Source organism: Narcine bancroftii, chromosome 13 (genome assembly GCF_036971445.1).
Source record: "Narcine bancroftii isolate sNarBan1 chromosome 13, sNarBan1.hap1, whole genome shotgun sequence".
NCBI lineage: Eukaryota > Metazoa > Chordata > Chondrichthyes > Torpediniformes > Narcinidae > Narcine > Narcine bancroftii.
This window is the reverse complement of record NC_091481.1, coordinates 81,521,745-81,533,162: the sequence shown is the minus strand read 5'-3', so window position 1 is coordinate 81,533,162 and position 11,418 is coordinate 81,521,745. Positions and strand designations below refer to the sequence as shown.

At 39.4% G+C, this 11,418-nt stretch overlaps 1 protein-coding gene across 3 annotated transcripts in view; it reads left to right on the top strand.

The window, feature by feature from the left end:
• LOC138748391 (striatin-3-like) overlaps positions 1-11,418 on the top strand; it is a 55,205-nt gene that overhangs the window by 2,143 nt on the left and 41,644 nt on the right. For 2 of the 3 annotated variants that reach the window (XM_069908509.1, XM_069908507.1), the window contains exons 2-3: positions 5,313-5,416; positions 7,152-7,225. In XM_069908509.1, the coding sequence (XP_069764610.1) occupies positions 5,313-5,416; positions 7,152-7,225 (178 nt within the window). The remainder of the gene's footprint in view (positions 1-5,312; positions 5,417-7,151; positions 7,226-11,418) is intronic. The other variant, XM_069908508.1, reaches the window with a different exon arrangement.

Genomic DNA, 11,418 nt, shown 5'->3' with positions numbered 1-11,418 from the left:
TTCAGTCTCCTGTACCTTTTTCCCTGATGGTAGCAGAATGAAGAGGCCTGGCTTGGGTGGTGGGGGTCCTTGAGGATAGAGGCTACTTTCTTAAGACACTACCTCTTGTAGATGTCCCTGATGGATGTAGAATTTTGTTGAATATGTGACCAGTAGAACGGAAGATGATGCAATGTATTTAGACTTTCAAAATGCTTTTGATAAGATCCTGCACCAAGGAGTAGTGCACAAAATTAAAGAGCATGGGACAGAAGGTATAGTATTGACTTAATTAAAAAAAAAAATTGGTTGGCAGACAGGAAGCAGAGCAAATGGACCTTTTTTTCCATATTCGCGGGCAGTTACTAATTGGGTATCACAAGATTCTGTGCTGAGACCCCAGCTATTTATAGCTATTGATGCTGTTGATGAAAGAATTGCATGAAACCTCTAAATTTGCAGATGACATGATGCTGGTTAACAGAGGTCATTTCCAAGTGGCTGTAACGTGACTTTGATTGATTAGGAGGGCAAATGTGTGGCAGATGTAGTCTTCTTCTTCTTTGGCTTGGCTTTGCGGACGAAGATTTATGGAGGGGTAATGTCCACGTCAGCTGCAGGCTCGTTTGTGGCTGACAAGTCTGATGCGGGACAGGCAGACACGGTTGCAGCGGTTGCAAGGGAAAATTGGTTGGTTGGGGTTGGGTGTTGGGTTTTTCCTCCTTTGTCTTTTGACAGTGAGGTGGGCTCTGCGGTCTTCTTCAAAGGAGGTTGCTGCCCGCCGAACTGTGAGGTGCCAAGATGCACGGTTTGAGGCGATATCAGTTCACAGGCGGTGGTCAATGAGGCAGGCACCAAGAGCTTTCTTTAGGCAGTCCTTGTACCTCTTCTTTGGTGCACCTCTGTCTCGGTGGCCAGTGGAGAGCTCGCCTTATAACACGATCTTGGGAAGGCGATGGTCCTCCATTCTGGAGACGTGACCTACCCAGCGCAGTTGTAGTATAATGTAGATAAATGTGATATTATTTACTTTGGCAATAATAGGAAGGGAGATTATTATCTGAATCGAGAAAAATTAGGAAAAGGGGAGGTTTCACAAGACCTGGGTAGCATGGTATATCAGCATTGAATGTTGAAATATTGGTACAACAGGCAGTGGAGAAGGCAAAATGCATGTTGGCCATGATTTCAAGAAGTTTTGAATGTCGAAGCCGGGAGATCTAGCTGCAGTTGTTTTGGTCCTTAGAGAGGCCACATTGACTATTTTGGCCTCCAAAGCTGACAAATGACGTCCTTGTTTTTGAGGAAATACACCAAGGATTCACTAGACTGATCCGTGGGATGGCAGGATTGATGCTTGGAAAAAGATTGGATAGACTAGGATTTTATTTATTGGAATTCATACAAATGAGAGGATGAGTCAGGTTAGATCCAGTACTGTAAAAATGTTCCTGATATTGGAAAGTCCAGAATAAGGGATCACAGTCTAAAAATAAGGGTGATGAGAGAGCTTCTTCACTCCGAGTGAACTTGTGGAACTTTCAAGCACAGAAAGTTGTTGAGGCCTGTTTATTGGCTATATTCAAAACTGAGTTGGATGAGGGCCTTATGGCTAAAGGGATCAAGGGGTATGAAGAGGGTAATTAGGTCACAGTATTGCATTACATGTGTTGTCACTTCAGATCGACAACATCACCTTGTTGTCCATCAATGTTGTACCTCAAGATTGCGTACTTTACATCAAGCTGCAAGAGAAGGAAAATGATGAAATAAGCAATTGACCCAAACAAAAGTGGGAAAAAGATTTAAACATAAAGATAAAAAATGAAACATGGGAAAAGTTATGCTCTGGAACTATGAAGAATATAATAAACTGAAGGTTACGCATGAAACAGTATATTTGGTTACACAGGTTATATATCATGCCCCAAAAGTTTTTAAAAAAAAAATGGAATCCAACATTATCAGATGGATGTTTTTGCTGCAAGAAGGAAACGGGAACAACAGTACATGCAATTTGGGCATGTGAGAAAGTGAAAAAGTTTTGGGAAGATCTAAATCAGGTATTAAATAAAATCACATAAAGCAACCTAACAAAAAATCCAGAGATCTTTCTTCTAAGTAATATAGGAAGTGAAGAATTAGGCCTCAAACTGGATAAAGCACAAAAAAGATTTATTATGATAGCCTTAACTGTCGCAAAAAAATGTATAACGTCAACATGGAAATCGGAAGCGAGCCTGAGAGTACAGCAATGGTACATGGAAATGAATAAATGTATTCCATTGGAAAAACTAACATATAATTAAAAAAAAGTCACATTATTTGAACAAATTTGGGAGCCCAACACAAAACATAACACAGAGGGCTTGCCTCAGACCTCCACCCCTTAAAACAATGATAAGACATGTAAAAGTAGATGACACATTTTTCTTGTTTATTCTCATTGTGTGATGACATTGTGTAATGGTTTTATTGTATATGTTGAGCGTTTAATGGGTTTGGAGGGGGGAGGGAAGGTAGGGGGGGGAAAAGGGGAGAAAATGCCACTGTGTATATTTAAGAGGGAAATGTTTTATGTATTGTGATTGATATGGTTCACAGTGTGAAAAATAAAAAAAGATTGCGTACTTGGACTCCCTACTCTATTTCCTATACAATCAGTTTGGCTCCAATGCTATCTAAATTCATTCAAATTGTTGACCGAATAATGGGAAGTGATTAGTCAGAATACAGGATGGAGATGATGTGCTGCATTGTTTAAAACAACATAAGGGAATCTTTATAAAATTAATGTCTTTCTGAAATAGTCTCTTTGCTTGCTTGGACATTTTTCCCCATGGTGTGCCACCACTTGTGTTCAGAAGTCTAGACTGGTTTGAGTTAATGATCCCTTACTGTGTGAATTCTGGCCAACAATAATGGATGCCAGTTCTCCACTTGCAAATGAGAAGGCCCTAACATATGTTGTGGAATTTTGCACCTTTTTGCATGACAGATGGATGCTAATGGCATCATTTTAATTTTGTGACAATTACTGAGGTAAATTGACTGTGAAGGTACATTGCTTCTTGTATGCTAGTGGCAAGTCTAGAGGGAAATCATTTTTAAATAAACTGGAAGTATACAGTCTGCAATGGAACAACTGGGTGAGAATAGATTTGCCACATTAGGGGGGATTTAAATGTTGATTTGTATCTTTTGGAAAGTGTGAATGTTCAAATTGATTTGGCTTCAGTTAGGTGTTCTGCACAATTAAATATGCTGTTGATAGAAGCTGTTCAATGAATAAAGATTTTGCACCTTTCATAATTTTAGAGTGTCCTTCTAGAAATCCAATTGTTCTTTGAATTTAAGATGCCAGTTTCACAAGCGCCAGTTGATGTAAAAATGTTGGTCAGCGTACTTTGTATCGTGCCCGTGACCTGTTATCCCAATGCACAATAGGAGGATGGAGAAGAGGGTACCAGGGTCTGATGGGTCCTTCAGTATATTAGCTGCCTTTCCTAGGCAATGGAGATGTAGAAGAGCCAATTGAGGGGAGGGAAGTTTCATTATGTTCTGAGCTGCATTCACTCCTTAACTTTCGATCTTGAGCTGAACAGCTCCCAATCCGCACCCTGAATGCAGCAAGGATGCTTTCAATGGTGCACCTGTAGAAGCTAGTGAGGGACAAGGTGAAGATGCTGAACTTCCTTAAGTCTTCTAAGTTAGTCCAGGCATTAAATGCACATCTGACAATGGTCAGTGCTATAAGTAGTAGGGCAGCCAAATTGTGTTCAAATTGAAAATGACTTTGGAAATTTAAACTTACAAAATCAGGCAATGGTCTAACAACCATGGCAAAAAAAAAGTTTATATCTGAAAAGAGACTGGGTTGCTTGCTAGAAAAATATTGTGTGAAAATAGCATCAGGAGTTAATTAGCCCTGTAATTAAATAATGATTTTATTTTTATCAGTACCCATAGAATAGCAATAGAAAATCCCATGTGCTTGAGATATATAAAGTAACTAGGAGATATTGTGATCTACAGGGTTCTTTCTTGACCCTGGAATAAACTGAAATAAATGTTCGATAACTATCAGGGAGTTACGGAAATGCAAGTTGTTTACGGATCATGTTTAGCCTAAGAGTGTATATTAATCTGACTATTTTAAGAAATTGGCAGTAGTCTGATATTTCTGACATTTTGATTGGAGAAGTAGCATTTAAATCATCCAGTATAATCACTGGAAGTAATATTTTGCAACAAGGTGCAAATCTGTGTGCAGCATTTGAATTCAGAGGGCTCTAATAGGAAACATTACACATTTGAATTGTCAGTCCTGAAATAAAATAGCCCATTTTAAATGTGAATTGATAGCTCCCACGACAAAACAGGATCCTTGTCATGGTTTGCACAATGTAATTTAATAATACACTTTTAAATTAGTTTTTCCATATTATCGGTCATTTTAAGAATTGCTCAAGCTCATCTACTTTACTATTTAGTGACCAATTCCTGTGGAATACTCCAGTAGTAGTGTTGATGGGGAGGTCATAGCCCCCTCAGAATAGTTATTAAAATTTGAATGTCAAGGCCTTTCAGTTTATTATGCTGTTGAGTAATTCTCATAGGTCAAGTTGAAATTGTAGGATTTTGCTAATCCATCAGTGCATTTTACTGAAATTCAAGTGGCACCATTAAAGATTGATCCAAAGCCAGTGTTAAGGCTGTCAAAACTATTATCAAAACAGCTTCAGAATTGAAGTTTCTATCTAATTTAATTAGCATAAATAATGGAAGGTTTTTTTTAAACACAATCAAGAAACGGAGTTAAATGACAAAGGATATTTTGTTCTTGAATGAATCTGTTGATGGCAGAGATATTCCGTCTTTTGGTAAGTGTTCATTGGAAAAATACAAAATGCTGCTGAGCTGTTATATATCTATTATTTAAAATGATCTACACTGTTCAAATTTGATTCAAATAATACCTGCATTTGAGCCTCCTCAAGGGGTATATATTTATTTCTGGCCATCTGTGGCTTTTTAAAAAAAATCTTCCAGGAATTGTAAACTCCCTATTAATTATACTTTTTCATTATTTCACTTTCACTATCTAATTTTTGACGTAATAATTTCATAAATGTATGTTTGGTTATTTCTGAAGATGTGCAAAAATTGTAAGCTATGCTACCGCAATGGCTAGTTGAAATCCAAAAATTCTAAAATAACACAGCAGTCCAGTTGAAGTAAAAGGCAAATGGCTCGAAGCTTCACAATATAGAAGTGTTTATTACTGCGTGCTTCGCCATTACTTCAGTCATGATCATCTTTTGTTAATGCAGGCACGTGTAGCCTTTCTCCAAGGAGAGAGGAAAGGTCAGGAGAATCTCAAGAAGGATCTGGTGCGGAGAATTAAGATGCTTGAATATGCCTTGAAGCAAGAAAGGCAAGTGCTGTGATCTTCCCACCCCCTTGTTTCCCCCACTCCTCCATGTTGCCCATATGCCAAGAACCTGAACTGAGGAATGAATGCTTGCTTTATTCTTTCTTCTATGTTGCAGAAGGATTTTGATATTAATGCCTTCACTCTTCAACCTTTTAAAGACCTTCCCTTCCTTGCTTCCAGTCCCCAATTAATTTTTTTGCATCTTGCAACGTTTATTTCTGCTGAAAAATGCCAAATTTCATGATAATAAACTCTGATTCCGACTTTTCCCAGTTCTGAGTAAAACTGATTGGTGACAGGCTACTCTGTTCTTTTTCCACACAGTGGACTGCTAAGCATTTCCTGTTTTTAAAAAAATTTCTGGCTTCTCCTAACTCTTTCTCCAAAAACTAAGTTCAGTTCATGAGGAAAATGTTTATAAATAACTTCATCTGGACTTTAGAAATCCAGTCGGGAGAGGAGAGAACTCGCATTGCCTAACCAAAGGAAAAGTTCAAGATCCTTAATTAGCTAATTTAGAATTTGGCCAGTATTCTGGTTAATTATTAGTTCTGCTTATATATAAAAAAAATACCAGCGTGATAGTGAGTAACTGAAATTACATTTTCACTTTTATGCTTCCAGTCGTATTGAGCCTTTTACTTCTCTTCAGAAGAACAGACATTTGAAAGTGATACAAGGCTCTCGAGTATTTTCAAGATTCCTTTATTGACATCATTATTACATTTCTTTTTTTTGGTCCTATAATGGCACACAGGCACCACCAGTAAAAGAGACCCCTTAGAGACGTTAAATAGTCCCTTTTACACAGCCATTAAAAGGCAGGAATTAACTGCCTTGCCTACCTGTATAAACACAACAAAGATGGGATTGGGGGGGTGGGGGCGGTTTCCTTTTCAACCCATGTCTGTTATTAACCAAGTTAGGTAGTATCAGAGCCAATGCATTTCACAATGGCTTCTCTCCAAAAGGAATACTGGGCTTGCTGGTTATATGGTTATATTCAGTGGGACTAGGAGGGTGGGGATTTGCTACGGCATGGACTAGTAGGGCTGAACTGGCCTGTTCTGTGCTGTAAGTGGTTATATGGTTATATAGAACAGTCAAAGACCTGCAACTTACCAGCGGGAGATTCAAACTTGAACCTGTAGCAACAAGGCTGCATATGTTATGCATCTCACAGGACACGGATGCTGTAATGCTATAGGTCCTGCCTCCTTTTGCTCCAGATGCCAGCTTGCTTCTGTAAAAGGTCACACTGACCCAGCATTTTTTAGTTCAGTGTGAACAAACTGAGCTGCCTTTAAAGATGGGTCGGTCACATGCCAATCAAGTGGACTTTCTGTGTAAAAAGGTCTCAGTGTCTCTGGATCCCACTACCTCCTCCAATGCATCCTACTCTCCTATCTGTTCCTGCAGTTGAGGCCTCCCGAGTTGCATTTGATCCCTCATTCTGAACCTCCCGTGTGATTAAGGAGCTGTCGGTGCTGAGGCTGTTCAGGAGCCTTGCCCCAAAAACTCTTTCATTTGTATTTAATATTTTATCAGTCAATGACTTCATAAAGTATGGGTCCTTTTATGGTGAAAGTTTATTTCCAATATAATTTTTGAAAAATCCTGGCATAGTTTGTCATGAAGCAGTAAGATTTGTAGAAATATATCGCAGACTGAATGCTTCATAAATGATTCACTTGTTCATTTTGCATTGGAATATTTTTGTTTCAATTTTTTTCAGGACAAAGTACCACAAGCTGAAGTATGGAACTGAACCAGTTCAAGGTGACACAAAGATAGATACGCCTGATTCGGGTACTTGAGAAATTTTCCATGTGTTTATTAAAATCTAATTAAATCAGGCACGCTGCCAGCACCCATTTACATTACAGATAAACCCCCTACTTACAGTGTCCTGACATAATATTTCAAAGTTGCAATGGTTCTGTCTCATGTTTTTTGGGCGAAATCACGCATTATTTTGCCCGATTTCAAATTACGCTGAATCCCGGAATGGAACCCCATTTGCAAGTAGGAGTCTACCTGAATTTCATTTTCTTCGCCCAATTCCAACCAACCCTCTCTTTCACCACTACCACCCCCTCCCCCCCCCAACAAAAAAAAGATTTGACCATTCACCTAAATGTAATTTGCAGTGACCAAATTAACAAACTAATCTGCCTAGAAAGAATCCCACATTGTCGCTGGGGGGGGATGTGCGAGCTCGAAGCAGACAACGTCAAAAATCAGCAATGAAATTGGGTCACTGGAGCAGTGAGGCAGCAACTTTACTAACTGCACCACTGTGCCACCCACTGGGGCCGATTGGCCAAAGTGGCACCTTTTATTAGAAACAATCTGATTCTGCTCATGGTGTGCCCCTCCATAATTACTCAATGGTTTTGATTCTCTTGTTTGTAATGACAATGGGCTCAGAACAAAACATGAACAAAATAAAACTCTCGCTTACTTGTTGACAAATCAGTACTACCTCACCTTGGCCGAACCACTAAAAAGAGAAAAAAGACAGAATCTGACTAGAATATTCAGTGTCTTCAAGCAAGGGTGGCTCCACAGAAATGGCAATGATGGAGTTGGACCATGTTGTGGAATCTTTGTCTGAATCTGGACCAGGTACCCCTTTTTCTGCTGCAAGTCGTCCAAGGTACTTTATCGATACCTGATTTAGTACTGGCACACGTGTTCTCAATCTTTCTCAACTTGTAAAGTGCTTGATTTGTGTCCCAGGGACTGGTGGTAGTCACTGTTATCAGGGTGTAACGGACAGATAAATCTTCTACACACAGGTTGGTGAAGAAGTAGTTTTATCCCTTGTGTTTGGTTTGCTGCTTATCTACTGCAGGCCCAGAATGGCAAACAATTCCCACAGGTTTGTCTGTCTCCATCATTGCCAGTTGTGTGGAGCCACTCTTCCTTCCAAGCACTGAATATTTCAGACAGAGTAGACTCTGTGGCTTTTAGCTTTTCAGTCCTTCTCCCGACATGGAGAACTGCTGAGTTGTCAGTAAGTAATCAAGAGAGGTTTTTAAAAAATAATTTGCTTGTGTTCTGATGTCATGAAACTTTGTGGTGTCGGAAGTCACTGAGCACTCTGGGTTCCTCTCTATCCACATCTCTGATGTCTCTGTTCTGCTTGCCCAGGATGGACCCAAGGATTCTACTTTAGGCATCAATTGCTCAATGTTTGTGAAGGAGTGATGAGAAGATTGGGCTATGATTCAGTAAATTTGCTATACTGAAATTTGACGCAGAGCTTGATGCCAATTGTTTATCTAGTTTTGTCCTTATTTTGATTTAAAAGTAGGGGATGTGATATTACTGATTGGCTTGCTAAATGGTACTTCAGGTTTCACTGAATTTAAATAACACTTTTGCCACTGTTCCACTTCAGTTTGTCAAACTGTGGGGCTAGCATTGACTGTCTGATTACACTGGATAACAGTTTTTTTTCAAAGGGTTTGCTTCCTGAAAAACAATGGTGGGGGGGGGGGGGGGGGGGTTTGATAGACAACTTCAAGCCGAACACAAAGATAATTTCAGATTTTCTATATCGCGTGGGAAGTTGGAGAAACATTCAATAAACTTTTATTGAATTTAGCTTGTTTAATCGCATAATAATGCTGGCACATTGTGTTAGTTTATGGTTAGACACAACAGCAAACAAGTCCTATTCCAGAGATTACTGTAGGGAAAACGATGCTGATGCGACTGTGGACTGTTGATCAAGGGATTGTAATGACTGATGACACCAACCTTTCTGTCAGATGTGATTCCAGCCTTTGGAAGATTTTTCAACTAATTTCTCCCTGCTGGATCAAACTGCTCACAAAATTCTGATGAAATCCACTGAATTATTTTTTTTAAACCCTCTTTTTATAATTGAAATGGAAGAGGTCAAAATAATTTGATAAATCATCCATTTCGTAAGACTAGGTCGAGACCTCCCTGAAGATCTTCAGTATCCAACAGGCAAGCCGAGAATCGTACAATAATAAATATCAAAATCAAAAGTATTAAATCCATGCTGTTAACTATTAAGTCTCTGACTTTCTAGTCCTGCAACTATAATCACTGTTCTACCCATGTGCCATATTTTTGCATTTAAATCTGAATCTATGTATCTGTTGACGGTAATTGCAGATTATTGGTGGAGTATTTTCCTGTGGAGGCCCTTGTAGCTGACTGCATTGGCCAGTACTAAGATTGCTGACCATGTTTCCCTCAGTAGCTTCCCTGACCTGAGGTACTAATGCCAATCATAACATTTGGGTGTAAAACACAGAAATGTTGGAGGAACTCAGCAGGTCTCGCAGCTTCCATCAGAGGTAAAGATATGTAACTGATATTTCAGGCCTGAGCCCTTCTTGAAGTAGGGATCAGGGCTGAAATGTCTTTACCTCCTATGGAGGCTGCGAGACCTGCTGTGATCCTTCAGCATTTTTGTTTTTTCTACATTCACACCGTCTGCAAACTTTCATGTTTCATTACATTGAGTGTGGTCAGTTAATTCTAGTCAGACTAAGTTGAATGGGAGTCCTTCTGCTGTTTGTAGCAAAGCTTCATTCATGCCATGTCTGTACCTGCAGAGATCATGGATTTAGACACATGCTAGGTACATTTTATGAAAAGTATAATTTTTAAAAAAATTCAAATGTGATTTATTAATATGTCAAATTGGATTTAGTAAACATTTGTGTTTAATATCATTGATTAAGCACTTTGGAATTTGAAATTGCACAATTCTAGGCTTGCCTGTTTGAGGTACTAGATTTGGAGAGAGTTATCCAAATGCTATTCTCTGCTCTAATTGGATTTTTAAAATATATAAACTTAGAACTAGATTAGGCACTTGGTCTCTTAAGCCTGCTCTGCCATTCAATTAGACAATGTCTAATATAATTGTGACCGTGGCTCTATATTTCCTTCTACTCGTGCTAGCTTTTCATCCCTTTGCTTACTACTTTACAAAATATGGCGCAACTCTGGCTCCACTGCCCTTTGAGGAAGGTCATTCCAAATATTCACAAACTTCTGAGTGTGGGGGGGGGGGGGGGGCGGCGGGGAATCATCTTTCCTCTGATGGGTGACCCCTTATTATTAAACAGTGACCTCAGTTTTGAATCGCTCCACCAATGGAATTCTTCCATCGCAAGTAGATCAACCTCATGTACTTTTCAATCAACTTCCCTCTCGTTCTGCTAAACTTTAGCAAAGACGTGCCAAGCTGATCCAGCCTTTCCTCCTAAGACAACCACCTAAACCCTCCTGAGCTGCTATTGAGTAAGGGCATATACTGTGCATGGTACTCCAGATGTAGTTTCAATAATTTCCTGTATAACTGAAGCATAACCTCCCTTTGTGTTTAATTCCTAACACTGAGCTTTCCATTTCTTAAACTTTACTAGAATTTTGCAGCTATATGTTTTTGTTGAGAAATGTATTCAAGTTACTTCATAAAGAAATGAGAGGCCATAACCAATTTTATGCCAGGTTGTTAACTGCTATGGGGGGGGGAATAGATTTAACCAGAATCCCATTAAATAGTTTAATCAAAAGCGTGTTGCTAGAAGAATGTTCTTCATTTAGAATGAAGCATTTAAGTGCAACACTATTGCGGTGCCAGCCACCTGGGTTCTAATCTGCAAGGATTCCTCCGGGTGCTGTGGTTTCCTCTCGCCCTTCAAAAATGACCAGGTTGCCGGTTAATCGGGCTATTTGGGCAGCATGGGTACATGGCCCGAAGACCCTGTTACCGTGCTGAATGTCTTAATTAAATTCAAAAGAAGAAAATTCCAGTGGCTGAACTTGCACTGTAGCATGCTGTCATCAATCCATCATTGATGAGGCCAAATTTGGAGTACTGTGTACAGTTTTGGTCACCAAATTATAGGAAAGATATAAACAAAATAGAGAGAGTGCAGAGAAGGTTCACGAGAATGTTGACAGGATTTCAGGGTCTGAGTTCCAGGGAAAGGTTGTGCAAACTG